Source organism: Cyclopterus lumpus, chromosome 21 (genome assembly GCF_009769545.1).
Source record: "Cyclopterus lumpus isolate fCycLum1 chromosome 21, fCycLum1.pri, whole genome shotgun sequence".
Classification (NCBI taxonomy): domain Eukaryota; kingdom Metazoa; phylum Chordata; class Actinopteri; order Perciformes; family Cyclopteridae; genus Cyclopterus; species Cyclopterus lumpus.
In genome coordinates this window covers 10,232,584-10,259,999 of record NC_046986.1, presented here as the reverse complement: position 1 = coordinate 10,259,999, position 27,416 = coordinate 10,232,584, and the positions used below count along the sequence as shown (strand labels likewise).

Sequence of the window (27,416 nt, the reverse complement as noted above, 5' to 3'; positions counted from 1 at the left end):
GATTGCTGCTATATTAATGTTTTACAAAGTTAAATACAGCTAATTTTAAAGTGAATACAAGTGATCAACAGTATGGAGGTTTATTTAGTTTCTTCAGACTTTAGTTTGTTGTAAATGTAATTACAGATAAAAATAACTCGACTAACTGATTTGACTGTTAACCTTGATTAAACTGCGCTTTTAGTCGACTGATGTGTGGATCACTTGCCTTAGATCCAAAAAGGCAAACTTCATGGTAGCATCGACGTTGGGCTCTCAGTCATGTCCATCAAGAAGAGAGCCCGTCGCATCGACCTGGACACTGAGGAGCACATCTATCACCTGAAGGTAACAGGACGAGTCAATATTGTCATTTCAGCAGCGATAAACTGGACAGGAGAAGGACCGGGTTGAAAGCTGTCTTCCCTTTTAGGTCAAATCTCAAGACATCTTTGATGCCTGGGTGTCCAAGCTGCGTCATCACCGGCTTTACCGGCAGAACGAGATTGTGCGATCTCCCCGGGAGGCCACCATGCGAACGTTTCCTCCCCCAGCTGCCCTGGAGTCCCCCAAACCTGCCTCGAGTGTGGTGCGTGAAGCCAAGGTGAGCCCTCCCACCAATTAATCGTACGATTATTTTCTCTATTACCGTAATAAAACTGTCTATCGCAGGTTCCCAAATCTGGATTCAGAGCAGCTGTCTGCAGCCTGATGAGCTCTCCCAGAAGAACAGCTTAAGCACAAGTCTCTAATCCTTGAGTCAAAATTAACTGCTACATCAAAGAGCTTTGGAGGGAGGACCATCATATGTTGGTTGGTTACCAATGACTAGTGTTGATAGTTATTTAGGATTGCAAGCTATAACGCACATTCATGGCTTCTTATGCCACTATTCCATCAAATACATTGATCTTAATTATTGCTTATTTTAATGAGTTCGCCTACCTGATAGTAAACATGTGCAACAAAATGTCCGCGGGACGTTGTTTGGTGTAAGACGGTTGGACTATTATTTTCCTTCCAGTAGTTACCGATAGAAAATGAAATTATATTGGACGACACTATTTCAGCATATTTCTAATATAGCTGACTTTGTACACGGTCGCATAGTTTAGTAATTACTGTTGCACAACAGCATTTGCACACATGAGACAATCCTTTTGCTAAAAAAGAAAGTTGAAATTGAGACACTGTTCCCCCTTTCACCCCTCAGCAGGCCAAGCCGAGCAGTTTGCCCTGGCAGCCGGAGGCCCCGAGTAGCATCAGCAACAGCAGCCTGCCGGCCTCCTACAGTAACGGCCAGAGCAAGGTGGTTGCTTGGCTGCAGGAATCTGAGGAGATGGACAAGTGCGCAGAGGGTGAGTGCAATTTTCTTCCTCGTGCTGGGAACAAATCTGATACATAAAGAAGTTACTATAAGTCTTCTGAACCCATAGAGAAGGATTGATCCCAATTTCATGACGCACAACACTGAATGTGTGCGTGAACTGTATTTTCAGAGCTTGCACGCTGTCAGTCCAATCTGACTGAGCTGAGTCGGCTATTGCAGAGTTTGGAGATTCTACAAAGGACACAGTCAGCGCCCAACTTCACAGAGATGCAGGTAAATAAAGAAACACACACACACATGCATACTTGTTTTTAAAGTGACCTTTTTTTCCAGGGAAGTCAGACAGACATTCAAAGTTTTTGGTATTATAGTTTTTGGCTGAAATGCATTATTTAAACACCACACATTTGATTTACCTCAATAATTTGTTTGCGACTCATTGGTGGGAACGTCGTCTGGTTTTTCCATTTCACTGCAATGCTTTTGCTTTATTTGTGATGTGTTTTTCTATACTAACCGCATTTTGCATATTTTGATCCACGTGTGTTACAAAGACCAATTGTGTAGAATTGTCAAAGAAAGAAAAGCGCTTGAACAGAAGATGGAGAACAAAAAGTGTCGGCAAAGACGCAAAATTCCAGCTTCAGGTACCAAAGTCACACACACACATACAGCACTTAGTACATCTTAGATAGTATGAAGTCTCCTTGTAGTCCTTATCATTTATTTATGACACAATAGATACAGTATAGTATAAAGTATAGCAAAGTAACCTTTCAATATAAAAGTGGTTTGTAAAGTTTGGTAGTGGCCAGAGAGACACTGATGTAACGGATCACAGTCACAGGTTTGATTCCTGTATGAGCCAGTTGAAGTGTTATTAAACAAGAGTGAAATATTCTCCCACTGCTGTTTTTACAACATAGCATTTTCTGTTGTTTTTCTTGATCTTTTTGGTTCTTTAATTGGTCTGCACTGCAACCGGCACTCATCAATGTGATCTTTCATGGCCTAACTCTCCCTTATTTTGCCTAATATATTCATCTGTACTTTTGAAAAGACTAAATGTGCTTTCATATACTGTTGCTTTACTTTTTAACCACCCAATATTAAGACATATTTATCTTGTGAATAGATTTGCTATCACCGGATCTAAAACTTGTCAATAGTCTTCGTCCTTAGAGATTTCTAGATGTATCGAGTCAAAGACAGCAGGATTTGATATTCATCCCAAACAACAGAGCTTCTGTCTCATCTACAGGACTAAATGGCACATTCAGCTGCCTTTGATTTACTTGTTCTTGATGTCTAACGACCTTCATGAATGAGAATCTTTATAAATTTGACCTCAGAGAGAATATCATCATCAGTGCAGAAGAATGAGGATGCAGCTATTTCGTTTTGGTATTATCCTTCAAAATCATTTCTAGGACAGTAATGAAAACAGCATCTCACTGCTCCCCAGTGTAACATGTTGGTGTGATAACTGGTACCATTATACTGTGTAGTTGTGGGTTAGCTGTGCCTTATTGGACCACGGTTCTTGTTCTTGACAGCTGGTTCTGTCAGACAAACAGCACATTATTGTGCCCCTCGGCTGACTGACAGTGGTCCTTTGTGGTCCTCATCCCTCTCCAGGTCCCTCTGTCAGCCAGCATGTCCCCTGTCCGTCTCCACTCATCCAACCCCAACCTGTGTGCCGAGCTGGTGGACTTTCAACCCCCTGTCTCCCGGCTGACAGACAGTGTCGAGTGTGCCAGTGACTACATTAAACTTCAGGAGGAATTCTGCACAATTGCCCAGAAAGGTAGGCTGCAGGCTGCATGCATGGCATGGAACAATAAAAACAAGTCAGCCAGGAAAGAAAATCACACAAATAGCTTAAAGGTAACTGGCACATCGAAGAAGCTGTGCTCTGACGCTGACAAATAAATACTACATATATCTAACCAACTGACCCTCGGTAACATCCATCTCAGTTTTAAGGCAAACTTCATGGTTCAACTTTGACCTTCTGTACTTGCCATAGTTGTGTGGAGACAACGTTTTGTCTGTGCAGAAAGTGATTATTAGCAAAATTGCGGATACGTTCATTATCAGTTTTACCTCCAAATATAAACTGCTTGTTCACAACCTGTCTGCTCATGACTTGTGAAATCGATGTCGTCGTTTTACCAGATACCAGCAGATAACTTAGTACATTTTATCGTAACATATAGAACCAAAGCTAAAGTCTTAATAAACTGGGATTTCTTGGGGGTTTTACACTTTATAATTGACTATACAATGTTGGTAATTATACCTGAAAGTAATAGAAATCACTTGAAAAGTTTATTTTGGTGAACCAAAACTAACTCAATGTGTCACCTTATTCAATATAACTTAACCTATTATAGCATATAATAATCATAATAATAAAAAAAATATGTTTCATTTATTGAGCACTGATCAAGATACTCAAAGACACTTTTACGAATTTAATTTAAAAAAGCCTAGAAAACAAACACAATACAGGGGAGTAGTAGAACAGGATGTGTTCATCAAACATTAAAAGCATGTGTGTTGAGGATAATGTTTTTCTATTCAAGGATTGTGACTGCAACAGAGAAAAACTTATAAATTATGCTGATTTAATTTGATCCTTTCTCCAGTCCACTCCCTGCTGAAGTCGGCCTTCAACACAGTAGCCATAGAGAAAGAAAAGATCAAACAGATTCTGTCTGACCAGGAGCAGTCAGACCAATCAGCCCAGATCAACTCTCTCAGGAAGTCTCTGTCACAGGTAATAGACCGTCTTCACCCATTACCCAAGATTCCTCTTTTGTTCTACCATTAGTTAGGGATAGTTATTCTAAACCCTTTGTCTCACATATTTGGCCTCTTCCCATTCATAAAGCATGAATAGTATGATGCTGTGTTAACATGTAACTGGGGAAATAACTGCACAAATCTGAGCCGTGTGTCTTCTGTGTCTTCAAGACAAACCCATTCTGTAGTTGTACACATTATAAGATACTCACAATGATGGGATGTCAGATGAAACACACAAATTACAATTTATTGCAAGCAGTCCCTGTAATCACAATTAAAAAAGATGACGTGGGGAGATGAGAGCACAAGTGAATAGTGAAAGTTCAATCATCTTCTCCAATATTAATTGAGAGAGAATAATGTGCTGTGCAGTTCATTAACTCGGCTCCTCAGGGCTGTCACTTTACCCCAGTTATTTAATTGGACTGTTCCTCTGCTAACAGTCAACATCATTTCAGTGAAATGTTTCTTCCTTTATCTCCACTTTGTTCCTAATTGGATAGTTTCGTGACAATGTTGTTGTAGGCTGGAGGCCAGGTGTTTGTGGCAGAGCTCTGATGAAAGGATTCAGGGTCATGACAGTGACAGCTGAATGCTGATGTCAGCTGTTTTAATCTCTAAGGGGTATCACTCATTTCAGTTATTTTAGTATTTTTGATGTTTTATTTCACATGTACACATGCTGTTTTACTTAAAGTGGCTATGATCGAGATGATTATCACCTCATTCCCCCCCACTCTACTCATTGTTTTGGTGTCTGTTTTTAATAGTAATAAGAATTCAGATATTTCGTGAGTCTATCTTGAATATTCTCATGTCCATGTGCATGTTTAGAGAGTCATTTTTCCATTGTAAACATTCCTCCTGTTAAAACTGGCCATGTAGAGACATCCTCTAAAGATGAAAGACAAAAGAAACATGTCCTCGTTCTAAGCAATGATGTATTTCAAAGTGTGGCTTGAGCAGTCTTGAATTTGTCAGAGAAGTGGTATCCTTGTCTTGGCACCAAGAAAATACTAGTCATCAAATCACAAAGAGGACACTTCCTACAAAATGACCGTAACTTTGGAAGATGTTCGCTTCGTCTTCTGAGCCGTCATATTAGCTGAAAGTAACCTGTCAAGACTGGGGGCATTTGACCACCATCTTTTACAGAGTAGTTGCTTTAGTAAGGGATCGCTTCACCGCCAGTATGGAGAGGAGGAATGTCAACAACTTCTCATGTGAGAGAATTTAAATATCCTTGAAGAAGATCCAAACCAGTCCCTCTTTCTCCTCTTTTTTTTTACAATGTTCTTTTTTATTATAAGACTTTCAACATATCTACATCCAGTGCATCAGACACTATATCTTCCCTCCACCCCTTGACCAAAAGTATCAGAAAAACTACAAAGCAAGTAGAAAATAAACCACACTTTTATTATTTACTTTTATTATTATTCAGGCCCTGTCCCAAAATGCAGAACTTCGAACCCGACTCAATCGCATTCACTCTGAATCTGTCCTGACTGAACAAGTTGTCAGTGTGAACATCATCTCCACGCCTGATGAGGTAGGTCTCTGTGGTCAATCTGTCACCAACAGAGCAAATTTCTGACTCTCACATTGCTAAAACAATGAGGCTTCCCAGGCTGACCGGGTAGTTGGAGTGTGTGCATCATGCATTCTTCAGTTGCATTATTGATTCCTGTGCTTATAGACAGATGTTTTTTCCTGTACACCCTGGCAGGTAAGCTTTTAGGATCATTACTCAATGCACAACCTGCCATGAAGGTTAATGAAAAAAAATGACCAATTAAAAACGGATGGGAGCTTGCCCTCTGGCAAGGATCCATATGCTGCGAAAGGAACCCTGTGTCGTCTTCTGCTGGTGTTTGTGTTTCGGTTCTTAAACGTGTCATCATAGCAAGGCACAGTGAACATCATGTGTGTTTGCTTGTGTTTTTCCTGCAGGCTGGAGAACAGATGGGGATCCCTCTGACTCAGCAGGCCTCTAATGAGAGCCGACTTTCCATGTCGGAGTCTGTCTCTGAGTTCTTTGATGCCCAGGAAGTGCTTCTGTCAGCCAGCTCGTCAGAGAATGAGGTATAAGAGAGTTTAGACAGAGTGTTTAAGAAAGAACGGCAGTTTGGACCATGAGGGGCGGGTTGAAGAGGAAGGAAGGGGTTGAAGTAGCCCTGCTGCTGGGAAGCCAGATAAAACGTCATGTGTGGAGCTGGAGTTATTCAGCATTTACTGAGGGCAGCATGAAAAGCAGAGATAGCAGTGAACAAAAACTCAAATAAAAGCCAGGCACCCAGGAGGACGTCTGTTCAATCTGCCCCAAGGCTTCATCCCTCAGTTGTGTCCCAAAATCATACCACTCCTCTTCCGTCTGCTCCTCTTGATGTGTATCTTGTGTCTTTGTTCAAAAAGGCCGTTTGTACCATCACTTCACGCTATCATTTCTGCGTCCCTTTTAAACTCCTGCGAACAACCTGCTCCAGATATATGTGGCCTCTGAAGAGCCATTAAGCATTGTAGCTCCTCAGACATGCATTGAGCCGTGTTGCCGTATTACTCCCCAAGGAAAATCCATCAACCCTCCCATCATCCAGCTCCATTGAGACCAGTGTTACACTGTTGGTCAAACCAGCAGCAGCAGCAGCAGCAGCAGGCGACTGTAACAGCGGCTATTACAACAAGTTGCTACAATATGCTCCTCTTTGGCAGCGTCAATGGCCGCATTGTGTTTGCTATATATAAAGTATGACAATGCTGCAGCGCCTCATCTTGTGATTACTGCAGTGGGACAGATAGCCCACGACTGCTGCAGTTTGTTAGCCGCTGGCAAACTGCTACGGCGGTCTGCTGGCCTGATCAGAGTTTGTGTTGTACTCTACCGCACTGACTCACTCCGCTCTGTACCTGTTCCCCTCGCAGGGCTCAGACGATGAGTCATATGTCAGCGATGTGAGTGATAACATTTCAGAGGACAACGCCAGTGTGACTGATAACGTCTCCAGACAAAGTAGGTCCAATCCTGCACCCTCATGAGCACCAAGCATCCACAATGTCCTTGTTAGTAATGAATGGAGCGGGATCCCAGTCGGTGGTCGGCTTCCTTTTCAACATCCACGCACACAGACACATCTGGCAGGATCATTTATCAATGTTGCGGAGGCAGTTGACTTTGCAGCGTTGCTCTGTGCCAAAGGGCTTCTCTGAGACTTCATGAAAGCTAACTTTGTAACAAGGGATAGGATCTCATCATCTTTGTCCCATACCGCACAGCGATATATAGTATCTCATGATGATGAAAGCACTCTGAAAGTTGGGAAAAGAGCAGGTATTGGTAATATTAGAAGGATTTAGATATATATGGAACAAAAATGTTAAATGTTCTCCACATTTCTACGTAGACCCACTGTCATTTTAACACATTTGATTTTGTAAGCCCGACAGCAAGCACAGCAAAAGTGATGTGTCCCAGTTAGTTGACAGCAAATCCAATCAAGAAACTCCCATCTGCAAAAAGATTTATGGCAGAACTCAACCTCATTTTACTTGGATTATAGATATATTTATTTTTCTTATATTACTTACCATTGGTTTACCTACGTTATTCGGGTCCAGTTAATGTCTACTGTTTAAATCTGCAATTCATAATGTCTTAATCTGATGATTATTTCCTCCTTAATAACTAATAATTTTGTCTATAAAATGTCAGAATCACAGATTTCCCAGATGACGTCTTTAAATGTCTCATTTTATCAAATCAAGAGTTTACTGTCACATAGACAAATTGGAATTTGACATGTTTTCTCGTTTCTACAGATAAATTAAGGGAGTCGTTGATGCAGCTCTCTAATTAGATTTTATATAAGTGTTGTGATTTGTTCATGCTGCCATGTGCGAAGCACTTTGTGCCTTTTATAAATGAAGATTATAATGATGATTATATCATTAAGACCGCGTTTCAGAGGAGAGCAGAGACTGTCACAGTTAATGTTGGACCAATTGTGAGTGAGGTGCTACTCTTCTTCATCCCAGTGGCCAACGGAGACTTTGCTGGCAGCGCCTTCCGTAACGGCCGGCGAAGCTGCCTGCCGGCGCCGTGTCCCGACACCAGCAACATTAACCTCTGGAACATCTTGAGAAACAACATTGGCAAGGACTTGTCCAAAGTGTCCATGCCTGTGGAGCTCAACGAGCCCCTCAACACCTTGCAGCGTATGTGTGAAGAGCTGGAGTACAGCGAGCTGCTGGACAAAGCTGCTGAGACCGAGGATCCCTTTGAACGCATGGTAAAGAAGCCGCCGGTCACAAGCACTCTGTCGAATCAAATGTTCATCCGGTTAGGTGTAACGACATGGTGACCCATCATTGGTGTTCATAATGCAATTCAATGTTTGCTTTGGTTTTAAACTCTCCTGCTGTATTGCTGTGTCCATCACACCTGTATTTGTTGACATATGAGGTGACATTGTCAGTCACAACCAACAAAAATAGTCTCACTCAGAGGCACGTCTGCAAGGGGGCGATATGCTCCGATGCGGCTGTCGACCTTGGATCCTATTTTTATCTGTCTATGTTTATTCTGTGCTTTTGATAGCGGCCATTGCATGCTAATGTGTGGCTTATTCGTGACAGAGCCTTTTTAATACGAAGCGATTGAGCCCCTCTTGTTTATATTGGCTGTGTCGCTCTCACTCTCTTGACAGGTTGTCGTCGCTGCTTTCGCCGTTTCCGGCTACTCATCCACTTACTACAGAGCAGGAAGTAAGCCATTCAACCCGCTACTCGGAGAGAGTTATGAATGTATTCGGGAAGACAAGGGCTTCTGTTTTTTCTCGGAACAGGTATGTTTTTTTGTTTTTTTTTGGCGAGATAAATGTTTTAAGATACAAAGTGCATTTTAAATAGAAGCATTAACTTGGATATATCAGTGATGGCAAAAGCACGGTCTCCTTTAGTTTCCAGCCTGGACTTTGGACCACCTGAGGATCTTAAGGCGAAGCTCAACATTTCCTCTATGTATTTTGGGGCCAGAACCATACGTGCTTTAAAAGTGATCAATAAAATATTAAAATCAATTCTAAAACAAGTGAAGAGAAGGAATCGGGGTGATGTGATGTCATCTGATAAAACCAGCGAGAAGCCAGCAAGCTGCTGAGTTCTGAACTAGTTGGAGGCGAGAGAGTGACTTCTGGTTGACTTACTATGCTACCCTTTTTTTGTTAGTTTTTTTACATATTATTTTCTGATGTATTTTACATGTTTTATGACATATTGTGCTGCGATGTTTTTGTACTTTTTTCTGAAAGACTTTACGAAGTTTTATGACATACTATACAATGTCTTGTTTTGACTTCTTGTTACATACTATGACTGTTTTATGACGTACAAATCTTTCCGAGTGTCCGCTTGGACGCAACAATAAACACCTTTTTGGGTACAACTCAAGAATTAACGTTCTAATTTTGACAATTTCACACTAATGACGAAGCGAAGACGTTTTGGACAGACGTGGCTGTAAACTGCAACTTGCAACCGCGAGGCGGTAATTCTAGTTTGATCTTGTGTCACAGGTGAGCCACCATCCTCCCATCTCTGCCTGCCACTGTGAGTCGAAGAACTTCACCTTCTGGCAAGGTGAGTTACATCCCTAATTAGTGAGGGGTGAGCTTCACGGGGCCGATGGCTTAGGAGATCAGCCTTCCTGTCTCATTCAGCCTTTTTCATATCCAGCTGAATCTTTACTGATTTTAAATAGCTTTTTATTTCTTACATTTTGAAAAGAAATGCAAAGATTTGAGTGGTCAATACATTGTTCTTTTAATTAATTTTATTATCTTGCCTTTCAGATGTGAGGTGGAAAAACAAGTTCTGGGGGAAATCGATGGAGATATTACCAATCGGGACTGTGAATCTTATGATTCCCAGGTATCTTTGATCCGGCAGCTTTGAGTAATGTTTAAAACACATATTCATCTCTACAGTCAAGGCTTGTTATTGTATATTTATAGGTTTGGAGATCAATATGAATGGAACAAAGTCACCACCTGTGTGCACAACATCCTCAGTGGACAGCGGTGGATCGAACACTACGGGGAGATCACCATCAGAAACACGAAGAGCAGCGCTTGCCTCTGCAAACTTACTTTCGTCAAGGTAGAACCACCTTCAGCAGTCAGTGTTAGGAAGGGACTTCTGAAATGCACTGTCAACATGATGTTTGTCTTCCAGGGAAACTACTGGAGTTCCAATGTGAATGAGGTTCAAGGATTTGTGATGGATCAAGAAGGGAAAGTGATCCACAGGCTTTTTGGAAAATGGCACGAGGGTCTTTACTGTGGCGTCCCGCCCTCTGCCAAATGCATCTGGAGGCCAGGTAGGCACTAGGTCACTGGACTTCACCCTCTGACTGGTGTTACTGGTCACTTAAAATTGTGTTCCTTGTCACATTTAATTGGATGGGGTAGTTAAATCAACAAACATTTGAATTTATTCTTATTTGCTTCTGTTCTTTTCTCTCCTCGTCAGGCTCCATGCCGACAGATTATGAGCTGTACTACGGCTTCACCAGGTTTGCCATTGAATTGAATGAACTTTGCCCCGAGTTGAAAGATGTTCTGCCCCGAACAGACGCTCGATTCAGGCCTGATCAAAGGTACAGCATCACGTCCTCAGCTTCTACCGAATGCAAAATAAAATGTCGTTGATTTTCCATAAACAAGATTATTCGGAGGAGTTCATCTCGTATTTGCAGACTGAGATGTTTCGCTAAACGAAATGAGTGAATGCTTGAGTTTTGTAAATGCACGTGTTGTTGCTGTTCTTCGTATGACCATCTGATGTTTGGCTCACGCAGGCATCTGGAAGAGGGGAACTTAGAGATGGCATCCTCAGACAAGCAGCGCATTGAGGACCTGCAGAGAGTCCGGAGAAAGTGGAACGATGAGAACAACATCAAACTGGAACCACGCTTCTTCAAGTAAGTACAGTACCAGTAACCAGATGCATAAAACGCAGACAGAGAAATGTATACGCATTCTTACTGAATGAAATATTCACCTCATCACTTTCAATTCCAACTGTCACTTCTCCATCTCTCCTTCCAGGAAAGTGGTTGATGCCCATCACAGGGAGAGGTGGGTCTCCAACAACACGTACTGGGAGCTTCGCAAAAACCCCGGCTTCATCAATATTGAATCTACAATGAACCTGTGGTAGCACACGGATTGCCATGTCCATCTTACCTTCATCGCAGACAAAGACGTCTGTTGCCTATGCACAATAAGGTGTGAAAAAGAAACATGTTACGATGAAACATCCGTGTGCAGGGATACGAGCGACGACAGAGCTGAGGGACGGCCTGATGCCCAGCAACCCTGCCGAGGTTCTGTGGCCACACGGTCATCCATCCATGGAAACATCCTATAGGATCATCTTCATTGTGCTTGTGGAAGCTGGGTTGTCAGGGCAACAATCGTATCACTCCTATGTAGATCTTTCCTCCGCTCCTCCTGACTTCTGAGTATGTCCTTGCCTTAAAAAGACACCCATACAAGTCACATGATTTAACACTTTTTTTGTTGAAGCCATTTGATTTCTGTTGAGCAGTTTGGGGTAGACTAGTCTATGAAGCAGACCTTTTGATTACCTACGATATCTAGTTGCATGTTTAGAGAGCAGCTTTCACTGGCATAAAGCCACATTTACTATATCATCAATCATGGTAGAACAAAGGTATTTTTATAAAATATCTTGGACTCAGAATTTAGTGAAATAGCATTAAGTGAATTGGCAGATTTTTATTTATTTTTTCCTTTTGAATACCGTTGAATCTGTGTGATAGCAGTACTTTCTCTTGGGAAACAACTAATTTAAAATGAATCTCAACTGCAGCAGTCGGTACGGCTCTCAAAGATGACCATAGTGTGGAAGGAGAAGTAGGGATTCAAATGTAAATCCCATCCCAGTGCTTTGGACATGAGATGCAGGAGACGCCGACAACTTTCACAAAATGTTTTCTTTTTTTAAGCGGTCCACGCAGATCTGTTATGGATTCCAGTTTGGCCTCACAGTGGAGATTCAGTGTAAATAGAGGGTCAACCTCACCAGCCCCACTGTCTAAGTTTAAACATTGTTACATGAAACCACCTCCTTTGAATCACATGGTTACATAAATACACACATAGCTCCCTCCATATATAGCACACCATATATAATGGACCCTTGAAAATAAAACACTTCTCTGAATCAAAGGTCAGATGATGTATTAGGTTGTAAAGCCCTCAAAGACACTTTATATGTTGACTTGACAGTGAAACATGAGGAAAACATATTTTGTATTAAAACAAATGTAATAAATGTACATTCTTGTTCTGAATAACAACCAAAAATTTAAAATGAAATGAAACAAAACAAAGAAACTATTACCATCAACTGTTTGCTATTTTTGGTATTTTCCTTGATCGAATACCTACTTTATTAATCAGTCATCAAAACGGGAATACATTTTCTTTTGATAAATGAATTAATTAGTTAATTATGTCAGCACTCCCAAAACTCATTCAGCCAAAGGTATACCGTTATTCCAATATAAAAACATCAGAGCCACCTACAGGTCGTGCCATGAAAATGCCGTATCAGTATTCTGGAAGTCAAAAATATAAATATTCCCTTAAATGTTTTAGATGTTTAAAGCCAAACAAGTTTATACAGTAACCATTTTACAGTTCAATAATTCAAATGTGTGTGATTCCCCAGAGACTGTACTGCTACTTTCTGGGCTTCTGCACAGCACCAGTTACCTATTTGTCGTTTGTGTATTTATTGCAAAGCAGATTAGCTTAAATGTTTTAACTATTGTCCCCCTTTTGCGTTACAGAGTTAGAAAATATAATTTAAATCAACCCCGAACACAAGTAGTCACACATTGTCCACCGAAGGAAGAAAAAGAAGGAATATAAATATGTAGAATGAAAACTATGTGGCGCAAATCCATCGTGTGTGTTCATATTGTACTGGAGATTACAAACCAAAAAAGGTAGAACTGCTTTGCATCCACATCTTTTTGTTTGTTATGTACTTAATGTGCTTTTAATTTTATCCCTGATCACTCAATGCTAGAACTTGTCAGCGTCGGTTTCACTTGCTGTGCCTTAATGCATTTATTAATGCCTCACAAACACACTACTGATAAGAATAAGAATCCCCATGCAGAGAAGGTATGCCATTAACAAACGTGATCCAGTCTCCGCCTGCCTACAGATGATACGTTGTACCGAGAGCGTTGAGGGTTTAGCTGGAGACAAAACGTCTCGTCTGAGGTCCTAAAGGGAGACGGTTTGACTGTAAGATGCTTGCAGATAGTCTGCACTGCTCTGCTACTCCAACATGTAACCAATACCTGTTGGTTATCACTGTAAATACAGCACATTTAGAAGATGGGTCACTTCCTCTTTCATCAGTGATTTTTGTTGTTGTTGACAATACTGAATCCCAGCCGTTGTGTGAAGAGGTAACAGCAATGCTTTGCGTAGTGTTTTGTGTCATAGAGTCTGACTGAAAGATGAAAAATAATAATCATGAAAACCTCTTCATGCTTCCTTCATCCACTGTTGCACCTGCATGTCTAGACAACTTAGCCTGCCAATGAATATTGCAGATGCCTTACCAACAAAAAAAATGTTTTTTTTGTTCAATTGGACTTTTTGTTTTGCTTTGGACTGACATGTGACCCAAAGCAGTGTCGGCTCAGTTTCTTTCAAATCTATTTCCTGATCAACCTTCTAAAGTGCAATTTTAACAAAGTACATATCTTTCCATGAACACTGTACACTGCTGCTACATAGTGCTTGTTCTAATAAAACTGTAAAACTCAAGAGATGAGGAGTGTGTGGTTTCATTTGTAAAACATAAAATCTGTTGCAGCTCCAATGTTGTCTTAATTAGCGCTGCTGAGGTCAGTTACAGAGAATTATCAAACAAGACTTTGCAGCAGTTAACATAAAATAATTATGTAGCTGCTATCAATGAATGTAATATCAAGTATACTATTAATGTAATATATTACATTAATGTGTGAGTATTGAAAAGCAGGAAGTTTACTTAGAAGTTGACTTTTCTGACAAAAGATATTCTATATGTGTAGAAACAAGTCAAATGTAATTATGTTGAGTATAAATGTATAGTTTATTACAACGTAGACTGCAAAAGTATCATCATTTAAATCACAATATTAGTCAGAGAAATAATTTTCCTATAAATTATTTCGAGCTAATCCTTTTTCAAACAAATAAAAACAAGTGTTTGGCTCTATAAAACACTAGTTGGTAAACAAAAATAACATTGGTTGGTACGATTGACATGTGCCTTGTCTCTTAGTTATTAAAATGATTACATGAGTGCACCGGCCGTTAAGTAATGCAGCAAGACATGCAGCCTCATCAAGTGATGGCCGTCAGGTGGTCGGCTCCATTCAATGCTCCTGCAGCAGCAAACTGATGTTTAATTGTACGACCATTAACAGAAACAGACACTTGTTGACATCTAGTGTTTGGTTTATTTTCTGGTTTCATACACATGTTGCTGCTCTCCACCAGGGACGTGTTTATAGAGCGGATGACAGCAGTCCTTAAACCTATTAAATATATCACACGGTATTATGAGGCACACTGCAAAACAAATGGCAACAGACCAAAAGGATGGGAATATAAAGTAATATGTTATATCCATTTTGAGTATCAACCAGATACAGACAGCAGGGGTTGTACTGTAGATTGCATATCGACAGACGGAACTCGGGGAAACTAACTCGACCTACCCGTAGATCAAAATGCAGACTATACTTTCAAATATAAGTCAAAATTATTTCTCTTTTACAACTCACTTTAATTTTAGAGTTTATCAGGAAGGCAGCTTTCTCTGAAGCAAATTAAAAGCGTAAGCTCTTCTATTGGCTCTATACAGCGCAACTAAATGCTACTGTGGGGAGAAGGAAAAAAACGAAGAGGACTGGAACCTAAAAACATCTGCATCCTGACTCAAATAAAAAAGGGGGGGGGGGGGGGGGGGGGGGGGCAGGGCGTCCCAATAAAGCAAGACAACAAATGTGGATTAATACAGCATAAACCTATTCTGTAAAAATGTCATGTGGAAGTGCTTCATATTCTTCACTGCTCCTATCTCATTTACACATGTGCATTTGCTTAAATATAGTATGTTGTACACTCAAGTAGCATTCTAACAACCTGAAGACGACATTTCAATGTATATTGTATTCTTTATAATGAGAACGTTTTGTCACCTCACAGATTCTGCTCTAACTGATTTCAGTCACCGTACGTAGAGTTATAATGGATCGTGACCTGCCTTGTGATACACAGACTTATATAAAAATATACCGTGACCTTATAGCATCCACTGGCAGGAAGACTGGTGGTAAGTACAATCTACAGCATCATCTTTGACAGGACATCCTCTGGTACATGTGACAAGACAGGGCGAAGCAGATGTTGACGCTGGAGGTTTTACTTGGTGGAGGCCATGATCTTGATGTACTGAAGGGCGCTGTGTGCCGAGTCGTTGTGAGCGTTGCTACAGGAAATGCCGGTGCCGTGGCACACGGTGACCGGGGAGGTGGACAGCTCCGCCAGGCACTGGTACTGGCCGTTCACCGTCAGCTCGTCTGCAAAGTACAACAGCGAACGTTACACCCTTCACACGAGCCGCAAAGATACAGAAATGCAGAGATTTCTTTGTGGGATTCCCATTCAGCTAATTGGGTTTCCTCTCGTCAATCCAGCCCAGGAATCGGTCCAGATCTGCCGTTATTGAGGACGTTCCAAACCACATTTTTGACAAGGAGTTGTGGTCAGAATACCCATTAAACGTATTTATAGTCAGTAATTATCTCTCTGTAGTTTTAATTTTTAGTGGCATTTAATTCAGTGCTACTGTTTGTGATTGTATCTCATTGATATCAGCCTCACTGTTCACTCCCCCACAGCCATATCAGAGGTCTAATAAGTTACTGCTAATGCAACTAATTATAGGCATCATTTGAGTATTCACAGCTGGTTTTATTAAGTCCTCACAGCCGTTTTGCCCCGTCAATGATAAACACATTTTAACTGTCTACTGTTGTTATCGATAGCTCTACCATCAGTATTGGAGCTGACACAAGTGAGAGAAGGGAAGCACCCAAGCAACACGAACGCAGTGTGTGTTTTCTTACCAATGTTGAAGTACGTGACCTCAAAGCTCTGCTCCATGGACAGCTCCAACATCATCTGAATGTAGTCTGTGTTGGGAATGCTCAGTGGGTTTCTTCTCAGTAAAGAAATACTCTCCGCTGATGAGTTCCTTAAGTTCTCAAATCGGACGCTTGGTTTCGGCGTCTGAATAATAAAAATGTCACACAAAACATGCACACACAATTTAAAAGACTTTTAACTGTAAAGAGGATGTGCTAAGAAATGTTGCGACTGCCTCGAGTCTCTTCAGATAAGTGACAAATATTTGACTGACCCATGTGATTTCAGAACAGCCCGACAGACTTTGAAGTTTTGACACCATTTTCTCTGCGGCTGCCTTTTTCGCTGCCTTTTTTGAATTTCCTACAGCTGTCGAAACACAAGACCGGAGATTAAGAACAGGATGAGCTACAGCACGCGATGGCAGACGCGTCGATAGATTTGACACAAATGTCCCAGAAGCAGCCGTACCCTTCTCTGAGAGGGACTCCAGTCGACAGGTAACAGTGAACTCTCTCTTGTGTGGCGGACCAGCCTCCATTAAAACGGTGTATTCAGGAAGACGCCATCCCCTCTGCAACGCTAACTCCTGCAATGAAAAATAAGAGAACGGAATGACGATTAGGAAAAAAGCAGTTAATTTGAGAATATTTATTGTGCATACAATAAAAGGACTTATTTCAGACACACACACACACACACATGATTAACACACCTGCAGTATCCCCACTGAGTTGGGATGGTTGTTTGTTTCTGCTACAACACCATTACTCTCAGACTTCACAGGACAGTTGCTGTTGAGGATTACATCACAGCAGTTATTATTATTATTATTATTATTATTATTACTACATCACAGCAGTTACCAACCACAGCTGCAACCAATCAAAAGTCACTCGGGCTGTCAGTCGAGCAGTTTTATGTCTGTTTTGCAACAATGCAATGCTAAAAAGCTCATAAGAGATAAGGTTTTGAGGGACACAACGTATTGCTGCACCTAATGATTATTTTATCAAATAATCTGCAGATTTCTTTCCTCATTAATCATCTCAGAAAGTTGTAATTTACCAAGAACCTTTATAATTATATATATAATAATATATATATATATATATATATATATATATATATATATATATTAGTTATATATTTGTTATAATTTACCAAAGATACAGTGAAATTGTAAAGTGTAACTCAAAGTCTAAAAGCTGAATACATTTAGTTCACTATCATAGAAGACAAATATTCACAAAATATTCAATTTAATGACTTAAACTATTAATTGACTATAATATTTATTGCCAATCAACTTAATTTCAATAATAATTTCATCTCCACTCACACTGTGCCGGCATCTATCTGCAGAATACTGAGGGCAGCCTCTGCAGCCTGGTGTTTAGCAGCCTTTTTACTAGGACCTTGACCTAGAACAACAATAAACACACACACAGATGATGTAATACATTAAAAATAGCATTTTTTACAAAAGTTAGAAAATAGTACCATGACCTCAAGTCACAAAAGAAAAAAGGTGTATTCTGTAAAATCAAAGGTGAACCCTGGATGCTACTGGAAAGGACATATGGAATAACAGAGAGACACATATTTCCCATTTGAAGAGCATACTGTTGTTTGAAGATGGCAGATGTAAAGACTGTTTTTTTAAATTGTAACGCGCAGAGCTTTGCAAATGCTTTTCATCCGCTTCTCTGGACTATTCTATCCCTGAAGTGAGATACCTCAGTTAAAAAACGAGGCATCAAGAGGATATATTTAAAAAGGTAGACTGCAGCAACAGACACAACTAACAATGAAGCAGTAGTGACAAATAATTGGTTGAAAGCTGTAGCGCTGTTTCTAAATGATCAACGTATGACTTTTCAAGTCAAATTAAAAAGGCTTCATCCAGTGGCGGACAGCATCAGGTGGGCCAGTAACGTACCCGTGCAGCCAACTTCTCCGATTTTCACGCTGAAGACAAAGTGGGGTTGGTGGGCCTCTCCTTCAGCCTTCTCCATCACATACACAGGAAGGTTGCCGCTTTTGGTGCCATGTTCATGCAGGATTTGTATCGGCGTCTTCCTGGGGTTGGTCCTCTGCGGTTCATGTGTATTCAAGCTGTATGGAACAAGCGCCACAAACCGTTACCCAAGAACACCGGATGAACTGGCCGGCTGCAGTAAACTGTCTGAGCTGCCAATCAGTAAAGTTTACACACGACATCTAATGAAGGCCAAAGGTAAAACCAATTTACAGTATTTAGATGACAATTAATCCTTTTTTTCTTTATACAGTTTATATATCCTTCCAAAGCTCACTGACAACTGGCTACTGCTGATGTGACGTAAGTCCAGTCTCAATGTCCAGTTTTGTCTCAGACACAAATGTTGTGCAAGCCTCAAGCTGTCCAGCTGTGAAACTGACACATACTCAAGGTCTCAGTCCTCTATGCGCGTGTGTTGTACGTTTGTAAAAATGCAGACTGATCAGAATTTCCCACAATTGATGAGGAGACATGGCAAATCTATAAGCATTAAAAAACAAAACATTGAAGGAGCAAGAACAAGTTTACATGTACATCGTTAGCCTCTAAAGCATAATCATGTTTGCTTGAAATGTAATGTTTTTGATCAGATGTTTCTGATGCAGGCTATTATTATCATCAGAATCGTCACAGGGCTATTTAAATTCCATATGATCTCTTCTCGTTTACTTTATTTTTAATACCGGTGCAATGGCATAAAAATACACTACTTATATTATTTTTAAATCCACAGCTTTGCATGGATCTGTGACAGCATACCTTCATATTCTATAAACTCCCCAGCCCTATCCACCATTCAGTTTCATTAAAGTGCATATGAAACGTTAGCCTCGCTCTTTACTAACCACAGAAATGCTTTCGCCTCAGCCTCCCTGCACATTTCCACTGAACACCATGAAGTGTATGTTGAATTTAACTGAGCTCTGCTTGTAGTTTCTGCGGTGGACAATGAAGAAAGTATTGCTGAACGTTTTAATAAATCATTTTCAAAAGGGGAAAATACCAACAAACATACACCTGTAGAGGATATAATGAATCGAATTTAGAGGAATATTACGTTTTTATGACAAATAGCAATACAAATAAATGTGTTGGGCTGAGCTGATGCTTTGCAAGAAACAATGAGGTAGTTTCCAAAAATCAAAAGCCAGTAGACAGTGACGACAACATCATCAGGTACACGAGCAACAGCTTTACCTGAAAGCTCCGCAGCCCAGCTAACGCTGTGACGTCATTGATACCATTCTGCTTCACTCTTCATTTCACTAATTGTGGGGCTCATTAATCTGTATATTTAGGTACAGAAAACTAACTAAAAATGACATCAGGGTAACGTGTTGAGTGTAAAACATGCACAACTCCTATCGCTCGTATAAATAAACAACATGTTTGTTTTGTTGTTCCATTGGTAATATGTAACGGGAGTTTACTTGAGCAACTTTAGTTTATTTTGTTATCATGTTAGCTACACATGGTACATTATTATAATTATCTCAGCCTATTAGTTAAACGCTGTCATCGTGTTATTGTATATTTACAGCACACTTTGAACGTAGCATGAGTAATAAATCAACAAACCTCGTGTCCGCGGGGGCTGACTGATATCCTTCTTGAGACATGTTTACACTTTGCTGTCGTTTTGTTTGCGAGCTGATTAAAGATTATGATGCGGGCAAATCTCAGAAACCACTTAAATGTAATATTGTGGGCATCTAGTTTTGCTATTAGGAAGAATGTGGAATGGCCTGAAAATGCTACCAATTCTTCATTGTAACCTGGCCGGGGAAAATACGGAATGTAACATCATATCAACATCCGGGTCACACGCGGATCATCTGTACGGATATGAAGTGTTTACCGCCCCCAGCTGGTGATGGACGTGGATTACCTTACCTTCATGTCGTTTTGTTTGTTTTATACAGTAAAACATAATAATAATAATAATAATAATAATAATAATAATAATAATAATAATAATAGAGCTGCAGGTAACACATATCACATATTTTGCTTTTTAATGAATCTGCCAATTACGTTTTGGATTAATCATTTACATGCACATCTACAATCAGAATTAATAGAAACTACACAATAGTTTCACAATGGCAGTGCATATATCATTTATTGCATCATTGATAGAAAATGTATGTATTTTACTTTGTAAGATTGCAGGAATTTCTGATGTGTGACAGCCGTTTGTATACAGTGATATGTTTTCTTTAAATGGTAACAATAATACCATCACATTCATGTCTGAAATTACATAAAAAATAAAATAGAAATAATGAAGAGGATGTTGGTTGTTGCACTTACATCGGGATCAATGTGAATGATTAGCTCAAACAGTTCATTGAAGTTCAACATTAAAAATGTAAATAGGGGAAGGGAGTTGAACATGCGTGTGCCCGTTGTGAATCAGACGAGGTATAAAATTAAGAATAATTGTGACAAATGTCTACATTCAAAATGCATTCAATATGGAGCTGGCTCAGGTATTGTTATGAAAATACTGCGATATAACAATGTATCCATCTGAATTATCACTGAACGTGGTAATGTAAGACAAAAACACTAGTGTCTCAGGGATCATCTGGTCTATCAAACACGCAGCGGATTGTTGTCATCAGTGCGGCAGGCTGGGAGGAGGGGCTTCAGGGATCGGAAAGACCACTTTCTTCCTCAGAGAGAACGCTGGTTGAGGCATCTGCTTTCTTACTCCGACGGATTTGGTCATCTGGCTAACATCTGCATTTACTTTTGTCAGGATAGACACCAGATCCGAACCCCTGGAGAAAACAAAAGCTACTGTGAAATAGTGAACTAAAGAACTAAGAAAGACACCAATAATTAGATATTCTCTCATCTCAAATCACATATCAAAGAGGTAATTAAAATCATTCAATTAATTTATATTCAAATCACAAAACAATGACCAATAACAATCAATAAAAACACTCCATTTCAATTATTAGACCTGCATTCAAAATGTTATTTAAGTATAGTAGGGAAGTATTAGCGACAAAATGTACTCATGTACCACTAAAATAACAATCACATCATCCAACAATATCTGATATTTTGCTGGACTCACATTGGCACCATCTGGACAAGGTTTTGGCACAATGACTGAATATACCACGTGCCCTTTTTTATGTCTCTGAAAGAGACAAAAGAAGGAACGGTGGCCATTCCCAGCAGGAAATCTGCATCGGATGGGATGGAATCATCGCTGCGTGCAGGACCATCAGTACAAATGTTGACAGCCTTCTGCTCGATGGTGCCCTGGCAGGCCTGGATAAAAAACAGCTTAGGTTTGTCTGCCAAAGAGGTGCAATTTAACCCATTGAAAGGTTTCGTCAGCTCCTTAATCGGAACGTGGTTGCCGTCCACGCCGAACACACATCCCTCCTTGCCGTGGCTGAGAATGCAGCATACCAGACAGTCCATCAGACTATGGTTTCTGCTGCCGAGCTCCCGCAACACAGACAGCATCTCCTCCGACTTACAATCCCTCTTTATCTCGACCACAAAGCCAAGCCACGCAAACACTTTGTCCAGACACTCTGGAAGACACACAGTTACATGTAAACATGCGGCAATAGGCCTGAACACAGACTGAGCACCGGTTTGCACCAATTACACATCAGCTCACCTTCATCGAGGATGGTCCCTTCCCGCTTTTGGTGAGAATCGGAATTGAAGTTGTAGTTGTTTACTATCAAGCAAATACCCCTCTTGGCTGCAGTCATGGGATATATTCCCAAAGCCTACAGAGAAAAACCCGTAACCTGAGACAGGATTCAGTGGAACACTTGTATTTTCATACAACAATGTACTTTTCTTGCCACAAGTAACACGTTTAAACATTAGCTGTTCTTATTCACAGCACACGCAGTGCCACATTACTCATTACTTGAGCACATGTACTTGTAGAATAAATAATAACCCCTCAAACACACCTCGTTGTTTGTGTTTGTAGTCTGAGGCATCTGTGTTTCAGAGGAGACCTTGTTTTCTTGAACATCTACTATGGAACAGACGATTACAGGCAAAAATTACAATTTAATAATTAAAAGGTCTGACATGTACGTATGTCACTTCATCACAGCTCGACACTTACAATGACCGTCCAAGGAGGCACAGGGGCTTGTTTCAGTGTTCAAACCACTCAGTTGATGCGACAGGGCCACACAGTCGTCTCCACCATGAAACACATTTGCGTCTAAATCTAAAAAGCAAGAGGATACAGAGTAAATCCATCCACTGCACTGCATTTAAAAGGTCGCAATTGTGACACAACAAACACAACACTCACCCACAGAGGTGCTGGAAGTATTCATGTTTGACTGAGTGTGACACAAATGTTCATTAACACACAAAATATGTCAAAATGTATTTGTCATATAACTTTTTTAAAGAATTTGTCATATAAATTCTCACCTCAGCCAACGGTGCAAATTCTTCTAAGAAGAAAAAAGTAACAAAATGCTTTGAAATACAATACAATGTTGAATGTAAGTGCAATTTTTCGATCATTATAATTAGACATGTTTCAAAGTAAGAAAAACACATTATGGTATTTTAAGTAAATCTGCCATTTGAAAAAAATAGAATCCATCGCCTATGTTTGTTATTTATTTTCTTTACTCACACTATGTAATATTTATGAGGAACACTATAATTAAAAGAAAAATACTTTAAACACAGATATACCACAGCATCAAAATGATCTTAAAACATCCTTTTACCTGGCAGCTCACACGAGGCAGTCCTCTCTGGATTTAAAGATTGAGGGGCCTAATAACAAACATAAAACACAGACAAATGGCAAAGTGTTAGTAACATGGCGTGTGTAACTGCATGTCAAAGTGGCAATAAAATGATGGTAGAAATATGTCACATAAAATCAGAGGGATTCAGAGCAATATCAAAGAACGTACCTTGTCTGGTAACACAGGGTACGATTTCGACCTCGGTCGATATGATTCTTGAGCTACAGGACTGGTCTGAGTTACTGTAGTTAGAAATTAAACAGGTAAACCAATAGTGTTGTAATTTACAGACAGGGTGACTAGCAAACATCCAAATTAGATGGAAGTGAAAGATGAAATATATGCAGGTCGAGAGATGAACTGTTCCAGCATCATCATCCTCCTCTCTTCAGCTTGTGGCTGTGCTTCAGAGAGTTAATATCCAGGTAATTCATGAATTAAACTGTTTGAAAGTAAACCTACTGTCTCCGGTGTCTGCTTGGTTCCCCATCTTTGTTTTTACAAGTCAAATTTGCAAAGAGATTATTTTTCTGTCTCTTACCCTGCAGTGCTTTAAACTGGCTGATCTTGACATTCAACATGGGACAGACTGACTGAAATATGGTCTCCAGTAAATTTAGATTATTGTCACTGATGAGTTCCATGTGCTCCATCTCCAGGAAGAGTTCCAGTGTAGACTGAAAAGTTAAGCAAATTGACAGGTCTACTTTATTTGACCAAAAGGTAATATGATGCATGCTCTATGGCAAAATGAGGTGTACGTCAGATATAATTAACACAAACCTTTTTTTTTAAACGGATCTTTGACATCAAGAATAAACAGTACTATTTATAAAATATTATTTGTAAGTTTATGACTATGGATGTTTGCTTAAACATCATCTAACTCATGTAGTTCAAACATTGACACTCACAACATTTTCGTCCAGTTTTCTACGTGGAAGATAGTTGTTTAACAAGAACTTCACATCTTTCAACTCAGCATCATTAATCTCCTCAGACAGGTTGTAAAGCAGCGTCCTGGAAATACAGGGGAAATAATAAATGTAAGTAAAACTGTTCAATGCTGTCAAAGGAGGCCCGGTGCTTGACTGGAGCAACAGGAGGTCACGAGTCACTCTTCTGAGGTCACTGGATACATTTAGCAATGAGGATGCAACGCCTGTCGAGCGAAGTAGTTTGATTCTTTGATTAGTTGAATGATGAAGGCGTCATGGCTGATACCCATGGGCTCAAATGAGGGTCAGTAACAATTGGAACGTGTCAAATTATATTCAGAGATAATCCGAAATAGTCTCTTTATATAATATTTGTAAAAGAAAACTATTAACAATTAAAGTTTGTGAATGTGTAGAAAATATTTTGGAATATCTAAATGCGTTTCTTAAATATACGGTGAGGTTACACAAATAGCAGTTTTGTGTACATTATAGTACAGATTACATGCAGAAAACTGAGTGTGAGGGCCCAAATTCATCATTTAAGATGCCAATGTCATTTATATACAATGACAGTGATAATTATGTCCACACAACATTTCACCAGCTAAAAATTATGTAAATGTACGTTTTTCTATGAACTAGATCATGCTTGATGCTTCTCTTAAAAACAGCAACACGGAAGTCCACCTGTAAGGTGAGATGAGGCTCCTGGTTTCAGATGCTCTGTCAGAGAGGCCGAGGTCACGTATCAGTCGGGTGCGTTGGATGATGATGAGAAGCTCAGTCAGCAGGTATGGGCGCTCAGCGGAGAGGTGGTCTTTATCCCCCAGACGAGAGAAGAGGTCACCGGCCGACTCCACGCAGGTCGGGTTTCGGTTCAGGATGTCAGTGCAAAGGAATGATAAAGCTTTTACCTCGTCCTTACTCAGGGCCTTCCCCACATCTAAGAGGAGCTTCTGGAAATCCATTTTGTGTGCTAAAAAAGAGACGCAAGATGTATCTTCACTCGGATGTGTGGTTTCTCTGTTGTGATGCATGTGGCCTGACACCTAACAGTATGTGGTACAACATGGGAGCTCTTTTTTATCCTCACAGATATACGAATGTTGATTATATTGGATGGGATTCTATCTATTTGGGGATTTGTTTGTATTAGCCCATAGCCAATATGTGCATGTTACAAGTGGTTTGACCTATGTGTGTATGTGTGTGTGTGTGTGTGTGTTTGAGAGAGAGAGAGCGAAAACATGCTAAGAGTTAGACAGGAAAAATCACAGTATTTAGGAAAAATCACAGTATTTAGAAAAACAAAAAAACGTATGACAAGACACCAAGTGTCTTATCTGAAACATAATCCCAAAAGCCTGACATACCGTCACATGATCATATTACGGCTACATTGTAACTATCAAACATCCAAACACTTTAGATCAGATTTCAGCTCGATTTAAAGACGTTTAGACTTGATGAACGTGTGTTACCGGTCTGGAGTTAAGGAGTTTTCAGCAGGTCCGACAACCGAAGAGGATATGTGTTGTCCTCTTCAACATACTCGACGTATAGGCCGACTGAATGTGATTGAAGACCACTGATAAATGTTTACCTGAGCTATAACACACACGAATTTATTAACGGAGACGTTGCACTCCGGCCGCAGTCCTCTCAAAACAAGTCCAGTGAAGCAGGAAATGAGAAAGCGAAAGTGAAAGAGATGTCACACCTGTATGTCAATTTGGGTTTTTGTCCTGTCTCCATGTTTGTTTTGTGACTTCCTGTTTTATTTTGGAAATTAACTCTCCTCTCGTTTCAGGTTCCTTGCCCTTCCTCTTGTGTCACCAGTCTGATTGTCTTCCCTGATTCCTGATTGTGTCCACCTGTTTCCCCACTTCCCTCATGTGCACTTATAGTCGGCGTCTCCCCTTGTCCTGTGCCAGTGTGTCAGGTCCTTTCGTCATGCACACCCGCCTTATGTCATGGTCAAGTCCAAGTCTTAGTTTGTCTGTACCGAACCTAGTCATAGAGTCCTTGGTTGGCCTTGCGCCATTTATTGCTTCACAGCTCTTCCAATTATTTCAGTGTTTTTTAGTGATTGATTATTTTCTCCTTTCCTCGCTAAGAGAGTTTTTTTTTGTTGGCTTCCCGTTTTTTTTAGCATTTACCCGTTCGGATGAGTTTTTTGTTTCCAGGGATTTCCCTGTGGATTTTTTTTGTTGAAAATAAAGGATTGTCAGCCGAACCTCTACTCTGCGTCCGAGTCCTCCTCAAGAGTTCCCCGCGTGACAAGAGAAGCGGCCTAATGGACACGGAGCTGTCGGCTCATGCTGCATACAGACACAGAAATGTCGTCACGTTAGAAGCAACAGATGTTTAGGTTTATAAATAAATTACGGTTCGGGTTGAAATAAACCATTTCTGGCAGAAACTCCTAAAGACAAACGCCATCTTTCCCTTTTTATGATCATTTAGTCATTTTTAGGAAAATATGCTGACTGTGGATATAGTCAACTAAGTGAAGTATACAATGTACAGACATGGCAGGCTACATTAATTTATTCCTCAAATGAACAAACAAACAGGTAATACAATATCATTACACAATTATTACTTTTGATTCACGTTACATAGGAACATATGATAGCAAAAATAAACCATCAAATGTAGTTCACCATTTTGAATCAGTGTGTAAGGTGTATTAAACTGCAGGTAACCAGAACAACAATGCAGTTCTTCATTCGGTGTTGTTAACTTACATGACCAAAAGGATTTAAACAAACTACGATTTTTTTTAATGGGTAACACTTTTCTTTTATGGTGGGCATTTCAAGGTGACTTGATATACATTATATAATAAAGGCGTCAGTTATGAGCTATTTGGACATCTTATGGTGCATTTGAACTAATAGAGTATATTAAACTTGTTATTGTGAGCCACAGATATACCTTTTAGGTAAAGTAGCCCTGTCATATACCTAAATAATAGTGAAGTATTATATTTGTTAAGTGGCTAATTAAATCTTATAATCTTGAAATAATATTAACTATTTGTAGGAGAGTGTGTTTGGGTTTGATCTTCAGGGTCTTGATGTGTCTTCTGGGTCTCACTCGGACACTGAGCCACGCCCGGGTGTTAGATCCTGAGCTGTTCCATCTGAAGGACTAAAAGACCAACATACACACACACTCACACACACACACACACACACACACACACACACACACACACACACACACGCACACACACACACACACACACACACACACTAATGCGCTTTAGTGCTGATGGTAAAGGTGAAT

At 40.1% G+C, this 27,416-nt stretch overlaps 3 protein-coding genes across 9 annotated transcripts in view; 1 reads left to right on the top strand and 2 right to left on the bottom strand.

Moving 5' to 3' along the window:
* osbpl6 (oxysterol binding protein-like 6) overlaps nt 1–13,992 on the top strand; it is a 32,549-nt gene extending 18,557 nt beyond the window's left edge. The window contains exons 5-23 of one of the 4 annotated variants that reach the window (XM_034561186.1): nt 214–327; nt 413–583; nt 1,193–1,337; nt 1,479–1,582; nt 1,864–1,956; nt 2,948–3,116; nt 3,961–4,091; nt 5,565–5,672; nt 6,074–6,205; nt 7,043–7,130; nt 8,153–8,406; nt 8,824–8,961; nt 9,691–9,754; nt 9,967–10,045; nt 10,129–10,273; nt 10,349–10,493; nt 10,646–10,772; nt 10,974–11,096; nt 11,224–13,992. In XM_034561186.1, the coding sequence (XP_034417077.1) occupies nt 214–327; nt 413–583; nt 1,193–1,337; nt 1,479–1,582; nt 1,864–1,956; nt 2,948–3,116; nt 3,961–4,091; nt 5,565–5,672; nt 6,074–6,205; nt 7,043–7,130; nt 8,153–8,406; nt 8,824–8,961; nt 9,691–9,754; nt 9,967–10,045; nt 10,129–10,273; nt 10,349–10,493; nt 10,646–10,772; nt 10,974–11,096; nt 11,224–11,335 (2,442 nt within the window). In that variant the 3' untranslated portion in view covers nt 11,336–13,992. Of the gene's footprint in view, nt 1–184; nt 328–412; nt 584–1,192; nt 1,338–1,478; nt 1,583–1,863; nt 1,957–2,947; nt 3,117–3,960; nt 4,092–5,564; nt 5,673–6,073; nt 6,206–7,042; nt 7,131–8,152; nt 8,407–8,823; nt 8,962–9,690; nt 9,755–9,966; nt 10,046–10,128; nt 10,274–10,348; nt 10,494–10,645; nt 10,773–10,973; nt 11,097–11,223 lie in introns of all 4 variants that reach the window. The other 3 variants (XM_034561189.1, XM_034561187.1, XM_034561188.1) reach the window with 3 other exon arrangements.
* A 660-nt stretch (nt 13,993–14,652) lies between these two features.
* prkra (protein kinase, interferon-inducible double stranded RNA dependent activator) lies at nt 14,653–20,235 on the bottom strand. Its single transcript, XM_034561288.1, has 8 exons — nt 19,988–20,235; nt 18,308–18,483; nt 17,708–17,789; nt 17,081–17,159; nt 16,837–16,954; nt 16,640–16,734; nt 16,347–16,509; nt 14,653–15,797 (listed from the first exon to the last, which is right to left on the bottom strand). Exons 1-8 carry the CDS (start codon nt 20,026–20,028, stop codon nt 15,640–15,642), a joined length of 912 nt encoding a protein of 303 aa, XP_034417179.1. The 5' UTR covers nt 20,029–20,235; the 3' UTR covers nt 14,653–15,639.
* Nucleotides 20,236–20,504: 269 nt separating this feature from the next.
* Nucleotides 20,505–25,876, bottom strand: casp10 (caspase 10, apoptosis-related cysteine peptidase). 4 transcript variants are annotated; one of them, XM_034561286.1, is made up of 13 exons: nt 25,604–25,876; nt 24,810–25,098; nt 24,096–24,201; nt 23,723–23,858; nt 23,350–23,423; nt 23,158–23,206; nt 22,850–22,872; nt 22,725–22,755; nt 22,530–22,637; nt 22,369–22,433; nt 22,062–22,176; nt 21,501–21,972; nt 20,505–21,195 (listed from the first exon to the last, which is right to left on the bottom strand). In XM_034561286.1, exons 2-13 carry the CDS (start codon nt 25,088–25,090, stop codon nt 21,033–21,035), a joined length of 1,623 nt encoding a protein of 540 aa, XP_034417177.1. In that variant the 5' UTR covers nt 25,091–25,098; nt 25,604–25,876; the 3' UTR covers nt 20,505–21,032. The 4 variants fall into 4 exon arrangements, with proteins under 4 accessions (XP_034417177.1, XP_034417178.1, XP_034417175.1 ...); XM_034561287.1 differs by having other exon boundaries at nt 22,369–22,436; nt 22,850–22,869; nt 25,604–25,875; XM_034561284.1 differs by having other exon boundaries at nt 22,369–22,436; nt 25,726–25,875.
* Between the last annotated feature and the right edge of the window lie 1,540 nt (nt 25,877–27,416).

Excerpts from the sequence above, each read along its gene's own strand:
- casp10 (XM_034561284.1), bottom strand. The coding sequence starts at position 25,090 with ATGGATTTCCAGAAGCTCCTCTTAGATGTGGGGAAGGCCCTGAGTAAG. Across the intron at positions 24,202-24,809 it reads AGCCTCATCTCACCTTACAG|GACGCTGCTTTACAACCTGT; the intron begins GTGGACTTCCGT and ends CTGTATTTCCAG. Across the intron at positions 22,756-22,849 it reads AATTTGCACCGTTGGCTGAG|TCAAACATGAATACTTCCAG; the intron begins GTGAGAATTTAT and ends TGTCACACTCAG.
- prkra (XM_034561288.1), bottom strand. The coding sequence starts at position 20,028 with ATGTCTCAAGAAGGATATCAGTCAGCCCCCGCGGACACGAG. Across the intron at positions 17,790-18,307 it reads CGGAGAAGTTGGCTGCACGG|GTCAAGGTCCTAGTAAAAAG; the intron begins GTACGTTACTGG and ends TTGTTGTTCTAG. Across the intron at positions 15,798-16,346 it reads GGTCACGTACTTCAACATTG|ACGAGCTGACGGTGAACGGC; the intron begins GTAAGAAAACAC and ends TGTACTTTGCAG.